The 26,830-nt window shown below is 34.9% G+C and overlaps 2 protein-coding genes across 2 annotated transcripts; one reads left to right on the top strand and one right to left on the bottom strand.

The window, feature by feature from the left end:
* The first annotated feature begins 5,019 nt into the window (after positions 1 to 5,019).
* Positions 5,020 to 5,749, top strand: LOC139876257 (olee1-like protein). The gene has a single exon (XM_071863557.1). It carries the CDS (start codon positions 5,038 to 5,040, stop codon positions 5,590 to 5,592), a length of 555 nt encoding a protein of 184 aa, XP_071719658.1. The 5' UTR covers positions 5,020 to 5,037; the 3' UTR covers positions 5,593 to 5,749.
* Positions 5,750 to 6,414: 665 nt separating this feature from the next.
* LOC139877085 (E3 ubiquitin protein ligase DRIP2-like) lies at positions 6,415 to 11,756 on the bottom strand. The gene is made up of 8 exons (XM_071864497.1): positions 11,612 to 11,756; positions 11,253 to 11,408; positions 10,510 to 10,609; positions 9,339 to 9,666; positions 8,071 to 8,438; positions 7,673 to 7,720; positions 7,297 to 7,369; positions 6,415 to 6,645 (listed from the first exon to the last, which is right to left on the bottom strand). Exons 2-8 carry the CDS (start codon positions 11,368 to 11,370, stop codon positions 6,466 to 6,468), a joined length of 1,215 nt encoding a protein of 404 aa, XP_071720598.1. The 5' UTR covers positions 11,371 to 11,408; positions 11,612 to 11,756; the 3' UTR covers positions 6,415 to 6,465.
* Between the last annotated feature and the right edge of the window lie 15,074 nt (positions 11,757 to 26,830).

Below are 26,830 nucleotides of genomic sequence, written 5' to 3' on the forward strand. Positions count from 1 at the left end.
TTCTTGTTTAGAACATTAAGTTCATTCGAAACTCCATACTTACAAATTCTGGACCATTATTCGCTTGACTTAAAGTAGGGAAGAGAAAACAAAAGTATGAAACTTCGCAATATAAGGGAAAGTATAAAGCCCGATAACAACACATAAATTACAAACCGTGTATATCAATGTTTATCGCAACATAAAGACACGGGAGAATTAAAAACACTATAACCCCAAGGGCGAAGTAGAATAAAGCAGGTTCCTCCGGTGGTAGTTGGAAAAGGAGAATGATTGTTACGATAGTAAGGATAAGGACAAGAATCAGAACTGGATTAAGCATTTTCACAATCTTTTAAATTTGGAAATTGAATATAGGAGTGGTAAAAATAATGGAACGGAAGAAGTGAATTTATAGTGAAATATCCGACAGAGCAATCGAAACAGATTCTCGCATTTAACCGAAGAGGATCTTAATTTCCTTAATTACCAAAGAACCAAATCTTATTACGAAGATTTCCTTTGAATCCCTTGAATTCCAAAAATTAACCGTGACTACATCAAAAGATAAGACGAATCTTTATTTTCTCGTTTCACTCTTTTACGACAGCTTCACGCATACGCTTCGAGTAATCGAATTATTTTATCATTTTTACTCAATATTGATAAAACTCTATTTAACAACTCATAATCGTCATAAAAACATTTTTTTCTTGTTAGCCATGACGACCTCGATCAAATTTCGGGACAAAATTTCTTTAACGGGTAGGTACTGTGACGACTAGGAAATTTTCGATCAAATTTAAACTTAATCTTATAATGATTCCGACACGATAAGCAAAGTTTATTAAACCAAGTATCAAAATGTTGGAACTATTTTTCATAAATGCATTTGACCTTGACTATTTCTGACGATTCACGAACAATTATCATAAATAAATAGATATAGATATATATATATATATACATATATATATATATATATATATATATATATATATACATATATATATACATATATATATATATATACATATATATATAGTGTGAAAATATTCAATTATATATTTCATGATTAGTAAACATTACAAAAGTGATAAATTGTAAAATTTATATACTAAATATAATTACAAGTAATTAAAGTTGTTATATTATTATCACAAGTCGTTATTAATATTAATAATATCAGTACTATTAATATTATTAATGAAATTTGATACATTTGATTTGATATATTATTATTATTATTATTAATATTATTGTTATAATTATTAATATTATTATAACTAAGTAAGTAAAATTATAATTCTAGATATTGTGATTAATGTTTGTATTATGATTAGATATTATTATTATTAAAAAAATTTATTAGTATTATTATAAATTATTATTATCATTATTAAAGTTATTAGAAAATAATACATTTATTATTTTTATCATTAATAATAGTATTAACATTATTTTTAGTAATTTTTTTATAATATTAATATTATAATTATTTAATTCTATTAATAATATTATTAGAATTTTAATTATTATTATTAATATATATATATATATATATATATATATATATATATATATATATATATATATATATATATATATATATATATATATATATATATATATATATATATGAATCATACGTACAAACTTGGAATCCAATTCAGTGTAAATTGCTATCTATCCTATTTAATCTGTCTGTCTAATTCAAAGTTTCCAAATTTAATTATTCCAATTCTGTAATCCATCTATATCGATTTCTTTTATTTTAATATTTGTATCGTCCTTTTGTCTGTTCAGGAATATTTATGTCGACCATTAGCTTACTATAATACAAAATTGATGAATTATTACTAACTGAACAAATATCAGACTTCACATTATATAATTGATACTACAATTAGGGAATTAAGAGAGGATAGAGAGAAAAACAGAAAACGATACCTCTGTTCTTGCATCCTTATAGCAACAGCCCAAATTCAAACGAGATTTCAAAAAACTAAAAATATAGTTTTGTTAGGAATATTCCACTTAATCTTTCTGCAAAAATTGAAGTTTCAATTCCTTGTTTTGATCGAGAATTTTGGAGTCAAAGTTCGGGTTTTAAAAGTCAAACGTTTTGTTCATTGAAAAATTCGAGTTCGTTTTTGTGTTTTAGGATCAATGGATGATTCAGAAAGATTATATAAATGATTTAAATCCTTTTTCATGCTATAATCACAATCTAAAACCTCCTTAAATTTCGAATTGCAATTTGAGTTCTTAATAATTTTTTTTTTCTTTACCAGCGACTGTTTTTTTTTTATTTCTCTTTGATCCGTTCTTGAGTCTGTTAATTGTTATCACAACTGTTAGTTATTGCTGTTTTGATACTACATCAGATAATAACTGATGATGTGATTTTGGTCGATTGGTATAATGAAGAAGAAGAAGAAGAAATAGGGAGATAGTTTAATATTGGATATATACATTTGGGTGATATATTAAATCAGAAAAATGGTAATGGCTGAATGGTTTGTTGTGGTGTTGTGTAAACGAGAGGTCTAGGGTTCGAGCCCGTCTTGGGGCATCTATTTTTTTTAAAGCCTATTCTAGTGAGGTATAACTCTAATATTATTATTATCATTATTATTATTATTATCATTATTATGAACATAATACAAATTATTATTATAAATATTATTATTAGTATCATTTTACAAATTGTTAGTATTATTATTGTTATTATCGACAAAAGTATTAGTAATAACATCATTATTATTAGTATGGTTATAATTAAACTTATTATCATAATTAACAAAATAGATATTTTTATAATTATTATTATTATTATTAAGAATTAAGTATTATTATCAAAATTAATATTTTCATGACCATTATTATTAAATCATTCATTTTATTAAAAACTACTGATATTATCATTATTATGAGATTGATTATTGAAAACTATCGTTAATATGTTTATTAATAGAATTATAAATAATATTATCATTTTTATTAATATTAGTATTAACACTATTATTATTTCAAATATTACCTTAGTATTACTAAAGTACTGTTTTAACTAACAAATAATTTATATATAAATATATAAATATATTTATTACATATAACATAATGAAACTTAATATTTTTATATAAGATGAATATAGGTTATTAATATAAAAATTATATCACTAATAATAAAATATATATTTGTTCGATTACGATTATATATGTTAATATATATATAAATGATATAGGTTCGTGAATCCGAGGCCAACCCTGCATTGTTCAGTTTCGTCATATGTATTTTTACTACAAAATACAGTATTGTGAGTTTCATTACTCCCTTTTTATATATATTTTTGGGATTGAGAATACATGCGCTATTTTTATAAATGTTTGACGAAATAGATACAAGTACGCAAAACTACATTCTATGGTTGGATTATTAAACCGACTATCACCCCTTAAGTCGGGTAACCTAAGAATTAGGGAAATGGCACCTAATTGACGCGAATCCTAAAGATAGATCTATCGGGCTCAACGAGCCCCATCCAGGGTATGGATGCTTTAGTACTTCGAGGTATTATTTAATATATTAGCTGCGCGCTGTATACTGGGAGATATTCTATATGCATCTTGTTAAGGTCGGTTACCAGGTGTTCAATCCATATGAATGATTTTTATCTCTATGCAGTTTGCGAAATGCCTGATATGAGATTATGTTTATGAGAAATTGAAATATGAAATCTTGTGGTCTATTAAAATATTGAAACGATTGATTACGATAAACCTATGAACTCACCAACCTTTTGGTTGATACTTGAAAGCATGTTTATTCTCAGGTATGAAAGAAATCTTCCGCTGTGCATTTGCTCATTTTAGAGATATTACTTGGAGTCATTCATGACATATTTCAAAAGACGTTGCATTCGATTCGTGAGTTCATCAAGATTGTTATTAAGTCTATTATAGTTGGACATATTATGAAATGGTATGCATGCCGTCAACTTTCGATGTAATGAAAGTTTGTCTTTTTAAAAACGAATGCAATGTTTGTAAAATGTATCATATAGAGGTCAAGTACCTCGCGATGTAACCAAATGTAATGTATTCGTCCAGATGGATCAGGACGGGTCACGACAGACGTGGCTTCTAAGTAGTCATGACACTTTGGTGATACATCGGAACAAAAATTAAAAGTATATAGCCAAATCGGAACAAAACGAAAGTATGTGACCTATGTGTAGGGATATAAAATGAAAAAAAATATTAAATAACTAACTTTACCGGTTCAGTAGGTAACCGGTAACGAAATGTTGATATTGGTACACTTTTTGAAAGTATATAGCCGACAAGGAGACACAAAAGGTATATAGCTTATTTGTAGTTTTAACCCATATTTGTATTAGCTTATTGTTCGAGGTTATGGGATGATCTGATTATCAATAGGCTAATAAGCTTCATTTTTTTCCGAATTACAAGCTTATCGCTATGAATTTATAATAACGAAATAAAACAAATTAATAAGTTTATAAACCTGAAGAATAAAATTTATCAATTCGACGTCATTCTTTAAGCAGTCTCTCTTTAACCTTATGTAGAAACCTTTTTCCCCTTCGGTGGAGAAATGATTCATTTTATGATTTTATTAGAGGGTAGTGATTGTTATGATTTACCTCTTCATACCTCACATTCGTGAAATTGAATATCGTTGTTTATATCGATTTTGTGTTAATATAATTGTTGATAAATTACCACTCATACCATGGTATGTGTATGATGTATTTTCTACACAATTATTCTGGTGGATTTCTTTCTAGATTCTAACATGATTTGGCTCAAACACAATTAACATCGCTAGATTCATGGCTGTAAATACAACTTCCTACATTTATGACAAACTTCTAAAATTAGAAACCTAACCGTCATTCCCACCTTTTCCTCCCAACCTCTTAACCCCCTATCAAAAACTCATGTCCTCCATTTAAGCCATCCAAGATCACCCCAAACCATAATTTCACAATTATCTTCTTAAACAAAGTCTCAAAAAACTATAAACAAAAAATGGCTAATTACGCTGCGGTATTGGCCCTCTTATTCATTATCTCGTCCATCGTGGGCCCAGTCACTTGTCGTGGGCACTCCACGATGTCATCCTCCCCTGCCATGGCTCCCTCTGCAGCATCCCCGGCCCCATCAACATCCAATGGAGAATCATTCACGATCCAAGGAAAAGTCTATTGCGATCCATGTCGTATTCAATTCCCTATCAAAATTAGCTACCCGGTTCCCAACACTAAAGTCATCCTTCGTTGTCGAAATCGTGAATCAGGCGTTGAAACAGTTAAAACGGAAGGCATGAGTGACGCTAATGGTATGTATAGCCTCAATGCCTCGGGTGATCATGAAGAGGAGATATGTGACGTCAGGGTTACAGAAAGCCCGGATCCTAAATGCCCGGAGGTTATGGATGATGAAAGTAGTGCTCGTGTTTCATTGACCGATAAAAATGGAGTTAGAGGTAACACTCGAATGGCGAATCCAATTGGATTCATGGTTAAGGACATTGATCCTCGTTGCAAGGCGATTCTTGATGAAATGGGTATCAAGGGAATGTAACTAATTGTACACATTACATTTGTTAGTATTTGTTTTTACATTTGAAGTAATCATTTGGATAGACAACTTTTTAAGAAAGTTTATCTATAAACTTCTCATATTAGGAAGAAAAAAAAAAGGTGAATGAAGGATCAATTGTATCAAATGTGAGTCAAGAGTCAAGACTGTAGTAATGTATTGATAATGTATAGATAGATAAACAGGATGGAGAAAGCCTCTGTATTTTCACCTCAAATTTAGGCAATTTAACCAAATTTACTTATTAATGTGTTTATTTTTGTGTTTTGTTATATATGTATCATATCAAACAAGTACAACCTGAAACAAATCAACAATGTTATCAAGAAATGGGTTAAATGGAATGTGTTAACAAAATCTTCACAAAACGTGTAAATCGATAGGGACACGCTGACCCCGTGTTGCGTTTGGCAACTCACCAACCCACCCCGAAGGGCTGATTCGAGACTATTACCTCAACCAGAAACCCAACCATGTAACAGGCCCGAGATTCGTACCCGCAAGCATCTTCACAAAGTCTTCCATATGGCGGGCCCCAAAATGTATTTCAAAGTCGACCCAACCCATTTTAACCCTGGCCAACCTTACTCATTCGTTCTGCCACCTTCGATCAATAAAAAACTCAAGAGTGAATAATGGATTGGCGATGTCAATTAGAACTAGATAAAACTAAGATGTCAATTAGAACTAGATAAAACTAACATCTCAAAATACACCAACTAACAACACATCAAATAGCATTTGAACAACAAAAGTCACACAAACTCATAGTTATAATCAAATATCAACTACAATGTCATAAACTATGATTATATTAAAAAAAAAAAAAAAAAAAAAAAAAAAAACAGCTACTAATTATGGGGCTGTGGGTGGAGATGGTGCTTTTTTGGCATATGATATTTCCATAACAAATTCCTTTGCAGATGAGCCAATTTTTGCTGTTATTATGTCTGGGTGAGCTTGTAGCCACAGCTCCATTAGATTACGTAACTGCAGCGTGGGGACCACCGTCTGACCCATGCATCTGAGCTCAACCTACACGCACAAATATGTGAACATCAGTTGTTAATGAGTTGTTAATGTGGATTTGTTTTTGTGTCTAAAACAATAATGATCAAAATTTCTCCTCTTCGTGTGTGACAAATTCATTTTTCCACCATTGTTTTTGTTAATTCCACAATATTATGCATCATTTGTGTGTATGGTATAAGTATTTAATGCATAGATATGGTGGATTTATCGAAAATATTGGTGGAAACATCAAAATTATAGTTGAACAACTGTATTTTCGTGACACACATCACGCAAGGGCAAATCTAGTAACAAGCCTGTGGGGTCACGGGACCACTAGTTTGAAGAATTTTTAGTAGATAATACCCTTAAAATTGTATAGGACACCACTAAATTTAACTGTAGGACCCCATATATTTTTCAGATTTATAGTTTTCTTTTAAATTGTATAGGACACCACTAAATTTAATTACTCGGACCGCATATATTTTTCGAATTTGTAGTTTTTTGAAAGTAATTTACCACTAAAATAGCATTCAAATATAATTAGTACTGGAAAAAAAAAACTCGGGACCCATTGAGTTATAATCCTGGAATCGCCACTACAATCACGTGTTATATATCTTTCACATTGTAAGAACGGGACCCACATAATAGAAACGTTGACTGACTTACCTCATGTTCACTTGGAAGTTCGAGTTTGTTCATCACCAGCTTTTGGATCATTGAAATAGGTATATTTCCGTCACTGTCACCATATCAAACCAGATAATGAGAACAAATTTCTATTTATCTGTCTATAAATAACTAAATTTCTACTATTTATTTGGATATAAATGTGATTAAAAACCAATATTTACATGAAATTGTAGTAATAAGAATGTAAAAAATGAAGGTGATTTTATAAGAGCAGCAAAAAAATAAGAATCAAAAATCAAGAAACAAGAATCAAATCTTCATAAAACAGTTATGGATAATTTAGCCATATTCATATCAGGTAGTTAATTAACTAACTGATGACTAAAAGCATATGTGGGTAAGAAAAACTCACTTTAATTTGACATAACGTCCTTCTATTTGGCGCAACGGTTCCCCTTCCCTGAAAGGGTGAAGAGCATATATGTAAATCACAAATCACTATAATTAATCAATTATAAAAAGGTATCATTTATAAGTAGCAAATTAGACAATATACTTATAAACGGGTCGAGGATGTGTTTTGTGTTAAACGGATCATATATTGTGGCTAAAACGAGTGTGACGAATAAGTCGAATGTAAAACAGGGTAAAAGTCACCCGACGTCTAATATTTTATTCAATTAACTTCCTAAATCTTTCTACACAAAAGGTTAAACTTATTCTTTTAATGACCCGCCCCGCCCATATTGCCACCACTAGTACTAAGTATCGACTAAGAATGCTTGATTAAAGCTAAAACAGAGTGCTCACTGTTGTTCAAATGGCACCAACTGGAACCAAATAGGATATGTTCGACCCAAATTGCTTGCACCAGCATCCAACGTAGTTTGGGCGGCTTTCTTTCTGTATTTTCTTTTAAGCTTTTTAGGTTTAACCGATTTATTAGCAATGTTATCATCTGGAACTTTAGATTTCGGTAACGGGTCTTTTCCTTTAGTTTTTTGCACCCGTCCTTTGTTTGTAAACGATGATTCTGGTTTAAAAGTGGGTCCCTTAAGTTTTGTTTTAGTTCGATTTGCAGCTTCGACAAGATCATTCAAAGGTTTCCAGTCAACATTCTGTTTCCAAGGTTCACCGCCTTCTTTTTCTTCATCAGATGGTTCAGCACTCGAAGAATTCTGCATGTTTTTTGTGTTAATCTTAATTAAAAAATTAAGAATATGGTCCAAAATATGGTTACGTAGTCAGATTTAGAGACTAATATATGGGTCAATATGGGTTATATCAAACCCATCTAACTTTCCCCAAATGTGTAATCGATTTCATTCGACCCATTTGACATGTTATCAAATGTGCCCATTTTCCTACCTCTATAGTTACACAAAGTGTATTCATATGAATACAAATTCTTAAATTGTTTATTCATATATAAATTGAACAGTTATCCAATAAGCATATTATATGGCTATCTTCACCTCACAAAAGGTATCTCATATTTACCTGAACATAAATGACCCGTTACCCAACCTACCCATTTTGCCACCCATAACTCAAAATATAAATAGGATTTTAAAGTAGTTACATTCATGTCTGTCTACATGTATCGGACAAGGAAAACTTCACCCATTACCAAAAACGGTTGAGATTGTTATACAATATCTCTAACGGGTCAAACTAATCGAAATTTGCCTAAACTGTATTCAAACAGTTACAATCTCCTAAAGCATTCCAGCCAAAACAGACCAGTTAACCAAAACAGACCAGACCTGTTTGACTCGTACTGAAAATCACCATTTCAATCCATAAAGTTGCAAAAAACGCTACTTGAGGACTCGGCCGGGACTTTTTAGGGAGTACTCGGAACTCGGAAACTCGGGAAGTACTCGGATGTTGACCAAGTTTGACTTCGATCGATTTTGACTGAATTTCCGAGTAATCCCGAGTTTTAAGCGAGTTTGACCGAGTACTCTCCCCAAGTTGCAAAAACCGAGTACTCACCACGTAATTCCGAGTTCAGCAACCCTGACCCAACCCGCCCATTTTGACACCTGTATTCAACAACCATTGGTCTATTTTACCTGCTTTGCTTTTCGATTCATCATGTTTGAAGTTTCACGTGAACTAGAACTCTCTTGGCAATCGTCCATCGAGTCTTCCTCGTTTTTGTTAGATTTTTCTATCGAAAAACTTGAACCGCGCGATTTCTTCCTTGAACCAACTCTCGACCTTTTACCTGTCATTGTGGTTTGTGTTGACACTCTAGGCGTACCGATTACTAGAGATGAAAGCGATCTCTCTTTTTGCCTTAACGGCAACGTAATTGACGGTGTAACTTCAGGTGCCTTCACCCTTCTTCGTTTGTACGGGAAAATTTTCGCCCTCACATCTTGCAAATTATGGTCCGGCCTGTTTGATGAATAAAAAGTTATAATGCTTCATCAATCAAATGTATCCATGTTAATACGGTAGTTCAAATATCTCCAAAATGTAATTTTGATACATACAACTCATCCTAAACTATCACATTCAAATCATTATATTATGATTGAGATGTTACAGGTTATCTCAACCAGATACGTTTAGGGTCAACCTAACCAGCTTGACCTGTACCACAATATTGTCCGTTTTGACTTGCTAATTAATTTTAATATATGAGCTTTAATAGGATACGAACCTAACTATTGCATCGTGATAAAAACGTATAAAACAAGAAAAAGATACAATATTTGACGTTCAAGAGGTATATAAGCTCCCCCATACACCACTTATGTGGTATTGGGTTTCGTTGTTGTTGTTGTATATAATGATAATCCTAATTATACCCTAAGATTATCCCGAACTAAAATAATATTCTATATAGTTCATGCTTCATACAGAGTACTACGTACCATATATCATATTCTTACAGCAACTGCTTGGCTGATTATCAAAAGTCTAATCTCAACTTATCATAGCAATAAGTTAAACAAAGTTCAAACACACCTCAGAAACCCCCTAACATTAAGACTTTGAATCTAGAGTATTTTTTTATTTTCTTACGGAGTATGACAATAAACGCAGGTAAAGAGCATGTGCATAGACTTTCGTCAAACACTTATCTATTCAAAATTTTAAACAACATCCTATCCCTTTTACAAAAAAAAAATGTGATCGCACGAGCGCGTGCGCGCGCGCACACACACACACACACACACACACACATATATATATATATATATAGAGAGAGAGAGAGGGGGAGGGAGAAAGAACCTCAGCTTCTCCAAAGGAACGCATCCTAGATCGATATTACAAATTGGACAGCATTCAAGTTCTTCATCTGAGAGTTTTTTACGGATACATTTCCTGCAGACTGAATGATATACAAGACACAAAAGTAAACAACGGTTTCATAACGAATGAAGAAGTATAGAATACCAACAAAAACAATAAAATGGCATCATTGTAACCTATCCATCCATTTTTTCCTTTAACTACATCTAAGTAACCTCATACCTGGTCGAAAAAGAGGCATCTTCTCTCCATCATTCAACATATTAAATCATAAAAATGACATCTTTATATCAATAATCACATCAGATTCTTTAAATCTAGCCCCGTAGCCAATTAGAATATTCAAACTCGTTTATAAGAACAACACAATAACAAATTGTCATACAACTTTGGGGAAAAATTTAGGTATTGTTGTATCCATGTAATCATCTATAGCTTTTAAAAGTTATTACATATTCTTTACCGATTAAAAAACAAATTAGGGCAAATCAACATCAGCCAGTCAGCTCAAAGCTTTCAATTAAAAAACACTAATTTCCTCAACAAAGGGCCACAAAACATAAACCAATTACGTCAACCAAGCAGCAAATTAGATCATTTCTAATCATTCAGTGCTCAATCTTGAATATAAAACATAATTCGCCATCTAAAGTACTAAAACGATTATAAAGATTAAAACTTTACAATTACAATATATAATACTTAAATACATCAGTACTCACAAGTATGAAGACATTCAGGTATAGTAGTTGCATCTCTTAATAGCTTATTACAAACAGGGCATGTCATGCAAGCCGCCAGCTCATTTCTTCGCACTTTTACGACCTGATTACTCGACATCTTCAACACTGGCAATTCATCGAACACCTGGTGTGCACCTATAAACACACCCCAAAATTAAAGCAAATTAATGCATGTTAAACAACAAACTTTAGGGTAACATGTGAACCTTACGTATATATGTAAATTAAATACCTGCATTAAAGTAACGGGACGCAGTTATGTAGTAAAAATTTGTAACAATTGCAAAATTAAGACGCGTACATAAAGCTATGATTATGGGTGAGATGATGTACTTTACCTTTGATCCGAGCAGATTAAGGAGATGGGTATGATTGATTTAGGTAAAAATTACGTGGGTTTGTTGTGAATTTGGACAAAGAAGTTGCTAAATCGTGTTTTTGCAAATCGAAATCGAGAGTTTTAGAGAAAGAGTGTAGAGAGAGATTTTGTATTAGTGAGTTAGCATGGACAAAATTGTTATTGCTCAAACCGAAAAAACTATACATTATTATAAAGCACGTGCCAATAATTTTACGTGTCAATTTCTTAATTAATCTGAATTAAATAATCCTACATGTCATTTTCTTAATTAACTAGAATTATTCTTAATAATTTTCTAAAGTAACTCCCTAGAATTAAAGGTGTGTAATTTAAAGTTTCTATATATCTAATTATATAATAAAAAAGATGTACGTATTTATTATACTATTAGGAGTATTAATTAAAGTCTTTACATATTAATGGTGAATTTTAATAAATATAATAAAAAAGTTAGACTTTTAAACATTATAATAGAATTATATTCTTATATAAATTAAATTATTGTATCATAATACTTTTATACCTATCACATAATAAATAATTTTTTATCTACTAATATTATATAATAAGGACTGATATGTTATCTACTAATATTATATCAAATATTAATTATTATTCACTAAATTTAATATTTTATTAAGTAAAAGCTACTATCTTTATATTTTTAAATAAACAATCTTTCACATAAACATGCTCATAATATATGTGTTAGTATTCAATATCAATATTTTTGGATACAAATGTTATTAGTAAGAATTTTTTTTTTTCATTGTAATCGTTTTATACATGTAATATATATCAATACTAATGTTATCGAATACTAATTTATACAACTGTCGTGCAAAGCACGGGCTCACGTTAGTATTCAATACTAATGCTCTTGATACAAGTAATATAGTAATAATTGATTTTTTTTTTCATTGTAACTGTATTATATATTTGATCAATACCAACGTTATCGAATACTAATTTGTACAACTCTCGTGCAACGCACGGGCTCATGAAACTAGTAAAAGAATATGGTGGGGTTTGAGTTTAGTTTTTGTCATGCGTTTCGATAAACAGAAGTAGATTAGATAACCGGTCATAGCAAAACAAGTTTTGCGCTAATAGTGTTTGAATTTGATTATGTTGTTTGATAACGTAATAGAAAATATTCATTTAACAACAAGTTTTATCTTGAGTTTGGGGGACTGATTTTCAGCCCTTGAATTAGTGGTGATCAATGGTGAGATTAAATTGATCAAAATATATGGAATTTTGGGCGGAGGGGCAAAATTGTCATTTCAACACAAATCTTTTGTACACTCACACTCGGTATCGTTCATTCCTCACGCACACTTTTCACTTTTTTTTTCTCTCACTCCCAACCGCATCTAGGGCTTCCATATCGATCATCAACAATCGCCATCTTCGATCAATATTATCTCGGATTACACAAGCTATCAAACGAATCATCATCACTACTCATCGATCTATAAGGAATGGCTAAATCAGGCGAATCTCCAGTTTCCAAACGTTCTTCGGCTAGAAAGCAACCGTCAGCTAAAACAAAAACTCCGGCTAAATCAGAATCTCCGGTCAAAGCCATAGGTAATTTTACTACAATGTTCATCAATTAATCAAGTTTTTGCTCTATTTTCATTGTTTTATACATTTTTAGGGTTTTTATAGGAATTGCTTCGTGTTTGTTTCATATATCTTAGGTTATTTTACCAGTATATTAGTTGCATTTGTTGTTGTTGAAAAGTTCAGTATACAATATTTTACATCATCATGTGATTTTTAGAGAAATCAATTGGCAGTCATATTTAGATGTTAGTAAATGCTATCACAAGTGATTGTTTGTGTTTCAATGTACCATTTAGGGTTTTTTTTGTAATCAGATTGTAATTGTTATTATTTTAATCACATGTGATTTTTACAATAAATCATTTGGTAGTCACATTTAGATGTTTGCAAATGCCGTCACAGGTGATTGTTTACTATTTTATTGTACCACTCAGGGTTTTCTTTAATAAGATTGTAATTTTCAGGGTTTTCAATCACTTGTGATTATACAGTGACATTACAAGAGATCATTTGATAGTCACATTTAGATGTTTGTAAATGCCATCACATGTGATTGTTTATTGTTTTATTGTACCACTGAGGGTTTTCTTTAATAAGATTGTAATTTTTTTTGTTTCCAATCACTTGTGATTATACAGTGACATTACAAGAAATCATTTGGTAGTCACATTTAGATGTTTTTGCTAATGCCATCACATGTGATTTGTTTATTGTTTTAATGTACCACTGAGGGTTTTCTTTAATAATATTGTAATTTTTATTGCTATCAATCACTTGTGATTATACAGTTACATTTTGTTTTCTAATCTTTTATGATTTACATGTTCTACATTTAAAGCTAAACGAAAACGCAAGTTTGATGTCGTTCCGGTTTTTCGTAGTCGTCCAGTTTTCAAGAACTGGAAAGGAGCCATTGGCGTACGTGCAAAGAAAGAGGCTGCACTTGGAGCTTTTGGTACTCTGGAACTTGCACCAGAGTATGATCCTGAACTAGATGGAGAGGGGTTTTTAAAATTGGAAGATGAAAAGCATGACATTCATTCGATTGAGGTATTTTTCCTTCTATCTACTATGTTTCTGATTCTGCTTGTTACCAATCACATGTGATTCTGTTTTGACAATCATATGTGATTCTGCTTTTGCCACTCACATGTTATCTATGCTTTTTGCCAATCACGTGTGATTCTGCTTTAATTTACTGCATCACCTTATAATCTAACGTTTGTGCCTTATATGCAGGACTATTGTCGAGTTATCAAGGAGAAGTTCAAATTGGTTGATGATTTGAAGATGTTTTTGTAAAAAAAAAATAACCGAAGGTTTGACGAATTATCCCAACGAGAAGACTTTGATATCTTATCAAAGTAAAATGAATGAAGTTTTTAGAATGGTTGAGGGTGATGAGGTGAAGGTACCGATGAATGGTACCGATGATGAGAAGAAGGAAGATGATGAGAAGAATTCAAGAAATCGCATGCGAAAGAAGACTACATGATGGTTGTTCTTTATGCACAAAAATCAAGAGTTGACCGTGTTGAAAAATCAAAGGAGTTGTTAGAAAAGTGAAGTGTTTTGTGGAAAATAATTCCAGATTGTATTATTGTTGAGGTTATGTTTTATGTGTTAACAAATATCTTATTTTGTTAGCCAATCACTTGTGTATTTCTTTTCTATCTACTATTGTTGGATGATAAATGACAGTAATGGTTTAGATCAGGTTATGTTTGTTAGCTAATTACTTGTTATTGTTGGATGGTAAATGACAGTAATGGCTTAGATCTTAATTTCTGTATTTCTTTTCTATATACTATTGTTGATGGTTTTCATTGTTAATTGTTTATTAATTTTTATTAAACAGGTACATGTTATGTTTGTTAGCCAATCACTTGTGATTTTGCATTTGACAATCACTTGTGATTATGCATGCCAATCACTTGTGATTTTGCCAATCACTTGTGATTTTGCATGGCCAATCACTTGTGATTGTACACGCCAATCACATGTGATTGTGGAACCCCATTACATGTGTTTATGAATGACTATAACTTTGTTATTTGTATAAGAAGGCACTCATTTGATTCTACCAGTCAATCAAATATGTTTCATTATTAACAGCTACATGTGATTCTGCATGTCAATCACATGTGATCCTAAACGTCAATCACATGTGATTGTACATGCCAATCATATGGGTTTAGGGACTAAATGATTCTACAAAATGATTCTTCATGTCATTGGCTCATCCAATCACATGTGATTGCAGTTTGAAATCAGTGATTGTAATATATAATCACTGGTGATTGAACTACATAATCACATGTGATTGAACAACTTAATCACATGTGATTGAACTACTTAATCACATGTAGTAATCACAACTGTTAACATTCTGTGAAATCATAACCAGAAATAAAAATTGTTTCTAACACATTCAAAATTTTTAAGAATTGTACTGGAAATAAAATAATATAAAAAATACAAGTCAAAAATTTAATAGGAACACAAAAATTAACAATTGTACGAATATAAAAAATAATAAAATTTTTCTCCAATTCTATAGTAGCATCAGACTTTGGTAGTATCATCTTGTTCTTTTTGTTTCTTTTTTGCTGTCACAAATCCTCACATTGTGATCCATATCTCCATATTCACATTGATCAAGTGTTCCATAATTATGTCAAATGACCGGTACTACACTTTTGTCAACAATTGGTGCATAATACAATGATCCACCTGGTGTTTCGTTTTTACGTGTTGCAGTTGTTTTTGGTGTATCAATATCTGCGTAAAACAAATAACACATGTCATTTGAATGTTTAGCTGAAATAAGCAGTTAGCAAAGATAAAAACAAAAGATTGAAGCAACAAACACACAAGATTTTGTGATTCTACCAATCAATCAAATGTGATTCATAAGCCAATAATATGTGATTATATAAGCATTTAATAACAAAGATGATTTTACAACTGTTGGCTTATTGAATCGCATAAATCATTAACACAACTATTGGCTCACCAATCACATGTGATTCAATTATCAAATCACATGTGATTGGATTATCTAATCACATGTGCTTGGCTTATCTAACCCCATAGATCATATACACAAACAACTGCTGATTAACATTCTGTTAAACAATAATAAAAAAAAAAAATGTTTCTCTCATTAATAACCAAACTGATTAAGATCAACAACCGGTACCTTATCAGCAGAAGCATTCTCTTTCACATCTTGTGGAACCATTGACCAAAGCTTGTCGACATTAATCCTACATAAGACAAACAATTTCCAAATCATGAGTTCAACCAGCACATCAGTTTCACACCTAATATTAAGAACTGTTTGGACCCGCATTTTTGACACTAATCATTATGCCTTTAACAATTTATTAGAATCAAATAATTATATGTTTGAAGTTGGGTAAGTTACATAAGTTTTTTACGGTATTAAGACAAGGCGTAAGGTCAATCTGAGTTCTATTTAACCCTTAAATACTCCATTTTCTGCAACAACTATTACTTGATTGTCCAAATTATATAATCTGGGCCATAAAATATAAGATCACAATTGTGATGCCCTGTACAAAATTAACGTGTACGGATCATCAACAACAGGATCATTATAAGGTCAAACACTATATGCTGTTTTAAAATAAGTTTGCATTCATAAGAAAGGGTGACGTCATAACCAACGTCATAAGTTTTACAAACGAAAGTATGCTTCTACGAATAGAAGCATTTAACATAAGTACGAGACCCAATGGTCATTACAAATTCATTATTTCAAAAGTAACATAGTTGTGAATGCAAGGTAAACGTTTCATGCAGAGACATCTCTAACAAAAGCAGCGGGAGTCTACACAGCAAGACTACTACAGCGAAAGCATCAAACCTCTAAGCACCTGAGAGAAACATGCTTAAAAATGTCAACACGAATGTTGGTGAGCTATAGTTTAAGTATAACAGTAATGTAAGGTAGGCCACGAGATTTCAGTGTTTCAAAACAGTATGAAAAGTATATGTTCAACCGTGGGCACTTGGTAACTAACTTAACGTAAATATCACCCCCTAAAAGTACACTTGGTGAGTGCGTAAGTTTACGAAGTATTAAACACCCGTTAAATGCTAGCGCGACTAGCCCGAGTGGGGATATCAAACCCTTTGGATCCATATCTAAGATTCGCGTTCACCGGTTCAAAGACCAATGACTAAACGTTACCGAGCTAAGGGGAAAGTTTATGCCTTTGTATAACCTACACATATATAAAGTTTAAGTACTCGTGCCTAGTATATAAAACGTAAAAAGCGCATGTATTCTCAGTTCCCAAAATAGTTAAAGTAAAAATGGATGCTATAACTCACAGTGAAAAGTAGTAAAGTCGGTACGAGATAAGTAAGCAAGTAGTTGGTCCGAAAGGTCCTCAACCTAAGTCAAAAGTTACTAAGTCAGTAAATCGTTCCCAAAGGTTTAAAAGTATGTAAATTAGGTCTTAAGTATCATCATCATCAACAACATAAGTAAAAAGTAAAGTAAGTTTTCAATCAAGAATAGAGATCAAAACAAAGGCTGACTTCGTTCAGATGCTACGACCTCTATACAAATCGAAAAGACGAGTAGTCAGTGGCTATGGCTCCGTATGTGAGTCCTCCAACCACTGACCAATTTTCAGAACCAAACTCGTCTTCGTTTGACCGTGGCGACGGTTTAAGTGTGAGTAGGTCAGAAATTTCAGCACAACATTATAAGGGGCGTAGTGACTTTCGGAAGGCTATAAATCCTAAACCGTAAGTCGGATTAAGACGAGTCTTAAACGAAAAGTCATCTAATCGAACCGAACAATCTGGAAATCAACTTTTCCAGTAGCCCAGGAGCCTGATAAGATCCATAAAACAGTAAGTAAAGTGCTCCGGTGGATTCTTGGTGCTTGATGCTCATCACGGTTCTCATCCTTGATGCTTATAGCTTCAAGTGTACAAGTCGTTGATGTGTTCGCATCATCTTTACCAAGTTTTGACCATCATGACACTAGTGTATATCTAATATATGTAGCACAACTCATTTAAGGGTTGTAAGAAGGTTGATGAACCAAAGTTACATCAAGATCTTAGATCCGACACATACATGAGTTCTAATAATAATATTAAGCTACAAACTTGAATGTAAACCAAATAAACAAGATCTTGAGTTGTAGAACTTAGATCTTAGTTAGATCTTGAAGATCCTAGACTAAAAAGTCTAGATCTAGTGTTCTTAAGTTAAACCCTAAGTTATAGAACTTGGATCTTTACTTTAATAAAACCATAAGTTATGAAACTTAGATTTTAATCTTGTAGAATGTATATATAAGCTTATAAGCTTTTGTTTTAGACAAAATTGGAAGACCATAAGCTATAGAAACTTAGATCCAACATAAGTGTATGAAGTTATAACTAGAAAGTTTAACTTCCATGTTATTGAACTTACAAAGTTTAACTTTAGTTTCAAGAAAATGAGATCAAGTTTAACTAGTAATACTTGACCAACATATATAAATCATGAAAATAAATAAATAAAGTGAAGAAAGTTACAAGTAATAAGTTCATGTTTGTTTTATACTTAAGAAGATTCAAGTTAAAGCTTGGATCTTAAGAAAGTAAACCTTAAGTTTCCAACACATGAACACAAGTAAGATCTTAAAGCTCATGAACTTTAGATCTTTATAACTTTTCAAGTGTAGAACCATAAGCTAACAATCTTAGATCCTTGTTCTTGGTTCCTCATCAAACAAAGGATGGAAGAAGCAAGATTCATGATGATACAAACTAGAAAGTTTGATCTTTAACAACAACAAACAACAAACAACAAACAAGCAATTTGATGATGATACTTGGTGATTTTTAAAGGAAAAAGAAGAAAGAAAAATAAATTTGTTACTTACAAGTTAGAGAGAAAAAGTCTAGAGAAAAGAAAGTGTAAGTATGATGTGTGTGGAATGAGGTTCACTAGCATATAAGTAACAACAGCAACAAAAAATTGAACTCCCTCCTCACCCAAAAAAAGGCCGACGGTTTAGAGCTCTCAAAGGGGAAGGTCAAGTTTCATTTTTCAAGTGTGGGAGAGTGTTGTATGCTAGGAAGAGTATAAAGCCAAATACATGGGAAAGGTGGTCATGCATGCTTGCAACATCTTTGTCTCCTACACCTTAATTAATCTTGTTTAGTCTTAATGAATCATTAGCATAATAATGGGATCACTAGTTAGTCCATTAAGTAAGGTAGGGTGGGCCTTGATAGTCCAAGTCCAATAATAAAAGCCCATGTACAAGTATGTAACAAATTAGTAAGAAGCCCAAGTAATTAACTACCTACATTAGTTAATTAGAAATAATTAATAATAATTAATTATGAACGTACATAATATTCGAAATATTATTCGAGAAAAGCACGTGTCGAAAAGACGAGTCGGGACATGGAAAGTCAAATACGGTAACAAGTAAAATGTATAAGAATACATTTAGTACAACAAAAGTATTAATAATAAATATTAATAATATAAGTCAGAAAATCCAGGGTCGTTACATTACCCACCTGTTAAAGAAAATTTCGTCCCGAAATTTTAAGCTGAGGTAGATGGAGGAGTTGGGAAAAGGTGAGGATACTTCTGCATCATTTGATCCTCTCATTCCCAGGTAAACTCAGGTCCTCGTTTGGCATTCCATCGGACTCGGACGATCAGAATTTTGTTGTGTTTCAAAGTTTTGACCTCACGGTCCATAATTTTTACAGGTTCTTCCACGAAGTGGAGTTTGTCATTAATCGTAAGTTCCTCCAGTGGTATGACAAATTTCAGTTCAGCAAGACACTTCTTCAAATTCGATACGTGGAAGGTAGGATGAATTGAGCTCAATTGAGTCAGAAGATCCAGACGGTAAGCAACGGGTCCAACACGCTCCAAGATTACGAAAGGACCAATGTATCGCGGGTTTAACTTTCCGCGCTTTCCAAAACGAATCACACCTTTCCAAGGTGCGACCTTCAACATTACACGGTCACCCACGTTGAATTCGAAGTCTTTACGTTTAAGGTTGGCATAACTATTTTGGTGATCACGGGCCGTCTTGAGCCTCGCTTGAATTTGGATAATCTTCTCGATTATTTCATGGACTAACTCGGGTCCGATGATTTTCTTTTCGCCTACTTCGGCCCAACAAATAGGAGAACGGCATTTACGGCCATACAACGCTTCGAAAGGTGCGGCATTAATACTCGAATGATAACTGTTGTTGTAAGAGAATTTGGCTAGCGGCAAATGCCTTTCCCAAGCCTTTTCGAAATCAATAACATAAGCACGCAACATGTCCTCCAAAGTCTGAATCGTGCGTTTTCTTTGTCTGTCGGTCTGTGGGTGATACGCAGTACTCATGTCGAGACGAGTCCCCAAGGCTTCTTGCAAAGAATGCCAAAATCTGGAAACAAAATGGGCATCTCGGTCTGAAATAATTGATAAGGGCACACCATGACGAGATACAATTTCCTTTATGTATAGTTGAGCGAGTTTTTCCATCATATCCATTTCCTTCATGGCTAAGAAGTGTGCAGATTTAGTAAGACGGTCAACGATAACCCAGATGGTATCGTATCCGCCCACCGTCTTTGGTAGTTTCGTAATGAAGTCCATTGTTATCCTTTCCCACTTCCATTGCGGGATTTCTGGTTGCTGAAGTAACCCAGATGGCCTCTGATTTTCGGCCTTAACCTTCGAGCAAGTCAAACACTTCCCAATATAAGTTGCAACATCCTTCTTAAGATTAGGCCACCAAAATTGTTCCTTGAGATCGTGGTACATTTTACCGGCTCCTGGATGAATCGAATATCTTGAATTGTAGGCTTCGTCTAGAATGAGGCTTAGCAAATCCCCATAACTAGGCACCCAAATTCTTCCGGTGAAGTATTGGAGTCCAGTCTCCTTAACCTCGAATTGAGAGACGAGAATGTTCAAGTGTTCATGAGAAATATTCTCCTCTTTGAGAGCCTCATCTTGGGCTACTCGGATTTGGCTATTGAGGTTCGAATGAATGGTGATGTTCAGGGCGCGGACACGAAGAGGTGCCATCCTCTCCTTTCGGCTCAAAGCGTCGGCTACAACATTTGCCTTTCCAGGATGATAACGAAGTTCACAATCATAGTCGTTCAGCGTCTCGATCCATAGTCGCTGTCTCATGTTCAGCTGTTTCTGATCGAATATGTGTTGGAGGCTTTTGTGGTCGGTGAAGATAGTACTTTTAGTTCCATAAAGATAGTGTCTCCATAATTTGAGCGCAAAAACAACGGCTCCAAGTTCGAGATCGTGAGTAGTGTAGTTTCGCTAGTGAATCTTCAGTTGACGAGAAACATAAGCAATGACCTTCGATCTTTGCATCAATCGCAACCAAAACCATTTTTCGAGGCATCACAATACACAACAAATCGTCACTGCCTTCAGGAAGTGATAAGATAGGCGCGGTGGTTAACCTATGCTTCAAGGTTTGAAATGCTGATTCGTGTTCGGTTTCCCAAATGAACTTCTTCCCTTTGTGAGTCAGCGCGGTCAAAGGACACGCAATCAGAGAGAAACCTTCAATAAATCTTCGGTAGTAACCGGCGAGACCTAAAAACTGGCAGATATGAGTCGGAGTAGTGGGGGTTTCCCACTTGCTGATAGCTTCAATCTTTATGGGATCAACTTTGATACCTTGATAGCTCACAATATGACCCAGGAATTGGACTTCCTTCAACCAAAACTCGCACTTGGAGAATTTGGCATAAAGTTGCTCTCGTCTCAAGAGTTCAAGCACTAGTCGAAGATGTTGCTCATGTTCTTCTTTGCTTTTGGAGTAGATGAGGATATCATCTATGAAGACGATAACGAACTTATCCATGTATGGCTTGCATACACGATTCATGAGATCCATAAACACGACAGGTGCGTTGGTTAAACCGAATGGCATCACGAGAAACTCATAGTTACCATAACGGGTTCTGAACACAGTTTTCATCACATCACTCTCCTTCACCCTCAGCTGGTGATAACCTGATCACAAATCGATCTTAGAGTAAACGCTTGATCCTTGCAGCTGATCTAAAAGATCGTCAATTCTGGGAAGGGGATACCGATTCTTGATCGTCAACTTGTTCAGCTCACAATAATCGATACACATGCGGAAAGATCCGTCCTTCTTCTTCACAAATAAAACAGGTACGCCCCAAGGCGAAGAACTTGGTTGGATAAATCCACGGTCTAGCAGTTCTTGTAGTTGATTTTGCAACTCTTGCATTTCAGAAGGTGCGAGTCGATAAGGTGCGCGAGCTACAGGTGCAGCTCCTGGCACTAAATCGATCTGAAACTCCACTGCTCTCGATGGCGGTAATCCAGACAATTCTTCTGGAAAGACATCGGGACATTCGTTCACAATTTGTACATCATCCACGCTCCTCACCTCGGTTTCTAATGTTTTCACATGTGCTAAAACAGCAAGACGTCCTTTCTTCATGATCTTCTGTGCTTTCATGCAACTAATGAGGTTTAGCTTCGAGTTACATCTCTCTCCGTAAATAATCAGTGGCTCACCATCTCCGTGTGGTATACGAATAGCTTTATCTCCACAGATAATGTCGGCCCTTACCTTGGTCAACCAGTCCATACCGACAATCACGTCAAAACTTTCCAATCTGATGGGTACCAAGTCAATCTCAAAATCCACACCAGCTACGTTGATAATACCTCATCGGCTAATTTAGTCAACTTTCTCAAGTTTTCCATTGGCTACCTCAACAAGCATACTCTCCTTTAAAGGAACTAACGACCAATTTATCTTAGAGCAAAAGTGTCTACATACATAACTCCTATCGGCACCAGTATCAAATAGGACAGAAGCTAATAGATTGTTGATAGTGAATATACCTGTAACCAAGTTGGGGTTCTCAAGGGCATCCCTTGCGTTTACGTTGAAAGCTCTTCCACGCGCTGGCCCGCCGTCCTTTCTCTTGTTGGGACATTCATTCCTGAAGTGGCCCTGTTGTCTACACTTATAGCACTTCCTTGGTCCAGCAGGGTTTGTCTTCACAGTTGGGGTGGTGATCTTGCAGTCTTTGCCGATGTGCCCAGTCCTTTTACACTTTACACAGACCACGTTGCAGTACTCGGTATGATGCTTGTAACATCTCTTGTACTGCAGAAGACTACCCTTGTAGTTAGGGTTTGAGCTAGGGTTCAGGTTGGGGTTCCTCCCGTCGTTGTTTCCCTAGAAACTCTCATGCCTCTTAGCTGGGTTTTGATCAAAGACCCTTCCCTTGTTGCTATCCCACTTACATTTCTCATTACTAGCTCCCGATTCGAATTTCCCCTTTTCTGGTTCTTTGTTGGTAATTTAGTTCATCAGGGTGTGCGCCATGCGCATAGCTTCCGGGACATCAGCTGGTTTTGAAGAGGTGACATTTCCCTGAATGGACTTAGGAAGTCCCCACAAATACCGTTCCATTCGCTTAAATTTCAGGGTAACCATCATGGGGCACATCAGAGCTAATTCTAGGTACCGTCGGTTATAACCATCAAGATCGTTTCCCACAACCTTCAACTCCCAAAACTCAGCTTCCATTTTATGAATCTCCGTTCTGGGGTAGTACTCCTCGATCATAGCCCCCTTAAATTCCTCCCACGGTGTAGCATAAGCCTCGTTAATACCCTTAGCCTGAGTAAGTGTGTTCCACCAGGTTAAAGTGCCATCTGACAGTGTACAGGAGGCATACTTAGTCTTGTTCATTTCTGAGCAGTTGCTCACACAGAACACAGCTTCCAATTTCTCAAACCACCTCATCAGTCCAACCGGCCCCTCAGTACCACTGAAATTGTGGGGCTTGCAGCTCTGGAATTCCTTATAAGTACACCCGTTATGATTATGCTGGTTAACCGGTGGAGCTTGGGGGTTGACATTCGTAATTGCTGCGGCTACTCATTCAGTTATCATCTCCTCAATATGTGCTGCTGTGGGCGTTGATCTTTCGTTTGCCATTGATCTTCGAAACAGAAATTTCGACTTAAGTCAAAATCCAGCATTCAATAAATAATAATACAGTATATGGTAACCAACATGGAATCAACACATCGCATGTTAATTTAGTAATGCAACTAGATACAGGTACCACAAAAACATCATATAGTAACGTAGATAGAACACCGCACAGAAATTAAACAACACTAAGTTCCATTCATTAATAAGAAAGTTGCATACATTCGCATAAGGTTCGTACAATACATGAGTAAAACATGAAACTACAAACGAGATTACATAATGAAATCTAATACAATAGCCCTATGGTGACGGTGGGTAAAGGATGTCCATCATGTGGGACACCTGGTCCTCGAGCTCAGTTACCCGAGCATGGAGGATATGCACTTCCCTCGCCAGTTCCTCGACGACGGGTGATGCTGGTGGGGCAGGCGGTGTAGATGGTACAGGTGGAGCTGGTGGTGCAGATGATGCTGGTGGAGCTGGTGGTGCAGATGATGATGGTGGAGCTGGTGGTACAGACGGTCCAGCACCAGAAGTAGACGGTGCGTAACGGAAAGCCTTACGCACGAATGGATTGGCAGGGTAAGGCACAACCCACTTACGGGCGGTAACCCTAACCAACTGTCCATGTGCCGACATGCGTCCACGAATGGTCTACCTCCGTTAACCTGGAATAACAGTACCATCGAAACGATACCGCTTCTTCGGCGGGGTAGAGGGCGGCTGCACGGGCGTCTCCTCAGGGTCCTCGTCGGAATCTTCCTCGCTGAAGTCATCAGATGATGAGTCGTCTGAATCATCTGAGGGTGGATCTGCTCGACCGGTGGTCATCAGTCGATATCTGCTAGGCGAGATCGGCATGACATGTCCATCAGCAAGGCCTCTGACCCAATTTCCTAGCTCATTACGGAAAGGACCGTCCTCATTTCTCCCAGGAATTACAGCACCACCGGAATGGTGTTGTGGCTCCGGGAGTCCTGGGCTAGGTGGAGCTGGAATCTCCTCTTGGTCCCCGTCTCCATCGGAGATGATCATCAGGTCAGGTGCGTGGCTACTGTCCCCGGAGAATGAATCGCCAGAGTCACTGGAGGGTAGTGATGACGGGATATGTGAGTCGGCAGCAATAGCAGGCGAGGTGGCAGATGAATCTGAGTCGCTGTCCAAGTCAATGATGATGGGCGGGATATCCGACATCTGAACAAGGAAAAATAACTTTTTCCATGTCAGTAAGTCATATAGCAAGCTCGTACTAGGCAAAGTAACTACAACAATCTAGATCATCTATAGTAATAAATAGCATGGCAATAATAACAAATCCTACGGAGGTATCATGCAATCGAAAGCAGATAGTATCATACAGTAGTGAAAACAAGTAGCAGTATATGACATATAGCAGTAAAAGTAAGCAGCAGCATGCAACAAGTTCTGCAGAAATAAGTAAACTAGCAAGTTGTAGATTAGTCCTATTAGTGAATCCTACTCGGTCCGGTCTAGACTTACTAATGCAACCTAATTCCCTACAACCAATGCTCTGATACCAAATGTGATGCCCCGTACAAAATTAACGTGTACGGATCATCAACAACATGATCATTATAAGGTCAAACACTATATGCTGTTTTAAAATAAGTTTGCATTCATAAGAAAGGGTGACGTCATAACCAACGTCATAAGTTTTACAAACGAAAGTAGGCTTATACGAATAGAAGCATTTAACATAAGTACGAGACCCAATGGTCATTACAAATTCATTGTTTCAAAAGTAACATAGTTGTGAATGCAAGGTAAACGTTTCATGCAGAGACATCTCTAACAAAAGCAGCGGGAGTCTACACAGCAAGACTACTACAGCGGAAGCATCAAACCTCTAAGCACCTGAGAAAACATGCTTAAAAATGTCAACACGAATGATGGTGAACTATAGTTTAAGTATAACAGTAATGTAAGGCAGGCCATGAGATTTCAGTGTTTCAAAATAGTATGAAAAGTATATGTTCAACCGTGGGCACTTGGTAACTAACTTAACGTAAATATCACCCCCTAAAAGTACACTTGGCGAGTGCGTAAGTTTACAAAGTATTAAACACCCGTTAAATGCTAGCGCGACTAGCCCGAGTGGGGATGTCAAACTCTATGGATCCATATCTAAGATTCGCGTTCACCGGTTCAAAGACCAATGACTAAACGTTACCGAGCTAAGGGAAAGTTTATGCCGTTGTATAATCAACACATATATAAAGTTTAAGTACTCGTACCTAGTATGTAAAATGTAAAAAGCACATGTATTCTCCGTTTCCAAAATAGTTAAAGTAAAAAGGGATGCTATAACTCACAGTGAAAAGTAGTAAAGTCGGTACGAGATAAGTAAGGAAGTAGTTGGTTCGAAAGGTCCTCAACCTAAGTCAAAAGTTACTAAGTCAGTAAATCGTTCTCAAAAGTTTAAAATTATGTAAATTAGGTCTTAAGTATCATCATCATCAACAACATAAGTAAAAAGTAAAGTAAGTTTTCAATCAAGAATAGAGATCGAAACAAAGGCTGACTTCGTTTAGCGGCTACGACCTCTATACAAATTGAAAAGATGCGTAGTCAGTGGC

This window comes from Rutidosis leptorrhynchoides, chromosome 11 (assembly GCF_046630445.1).
Source record: "Rutidosis leptorrhynchoides isolate AG116_Rl617_1_P2 chromosome 11, CSIRO_AGI_Rlap_v1, whole genome shotgun sequence".
In the NCBI taxonomy this organism is placed as follows: Eukaryota; Viridiplantae; Streptophyta; class Magnoliopsida; order Asterales; family Asteraceae; genus Rutidosis; species Rutidosis leptorrhynchoides.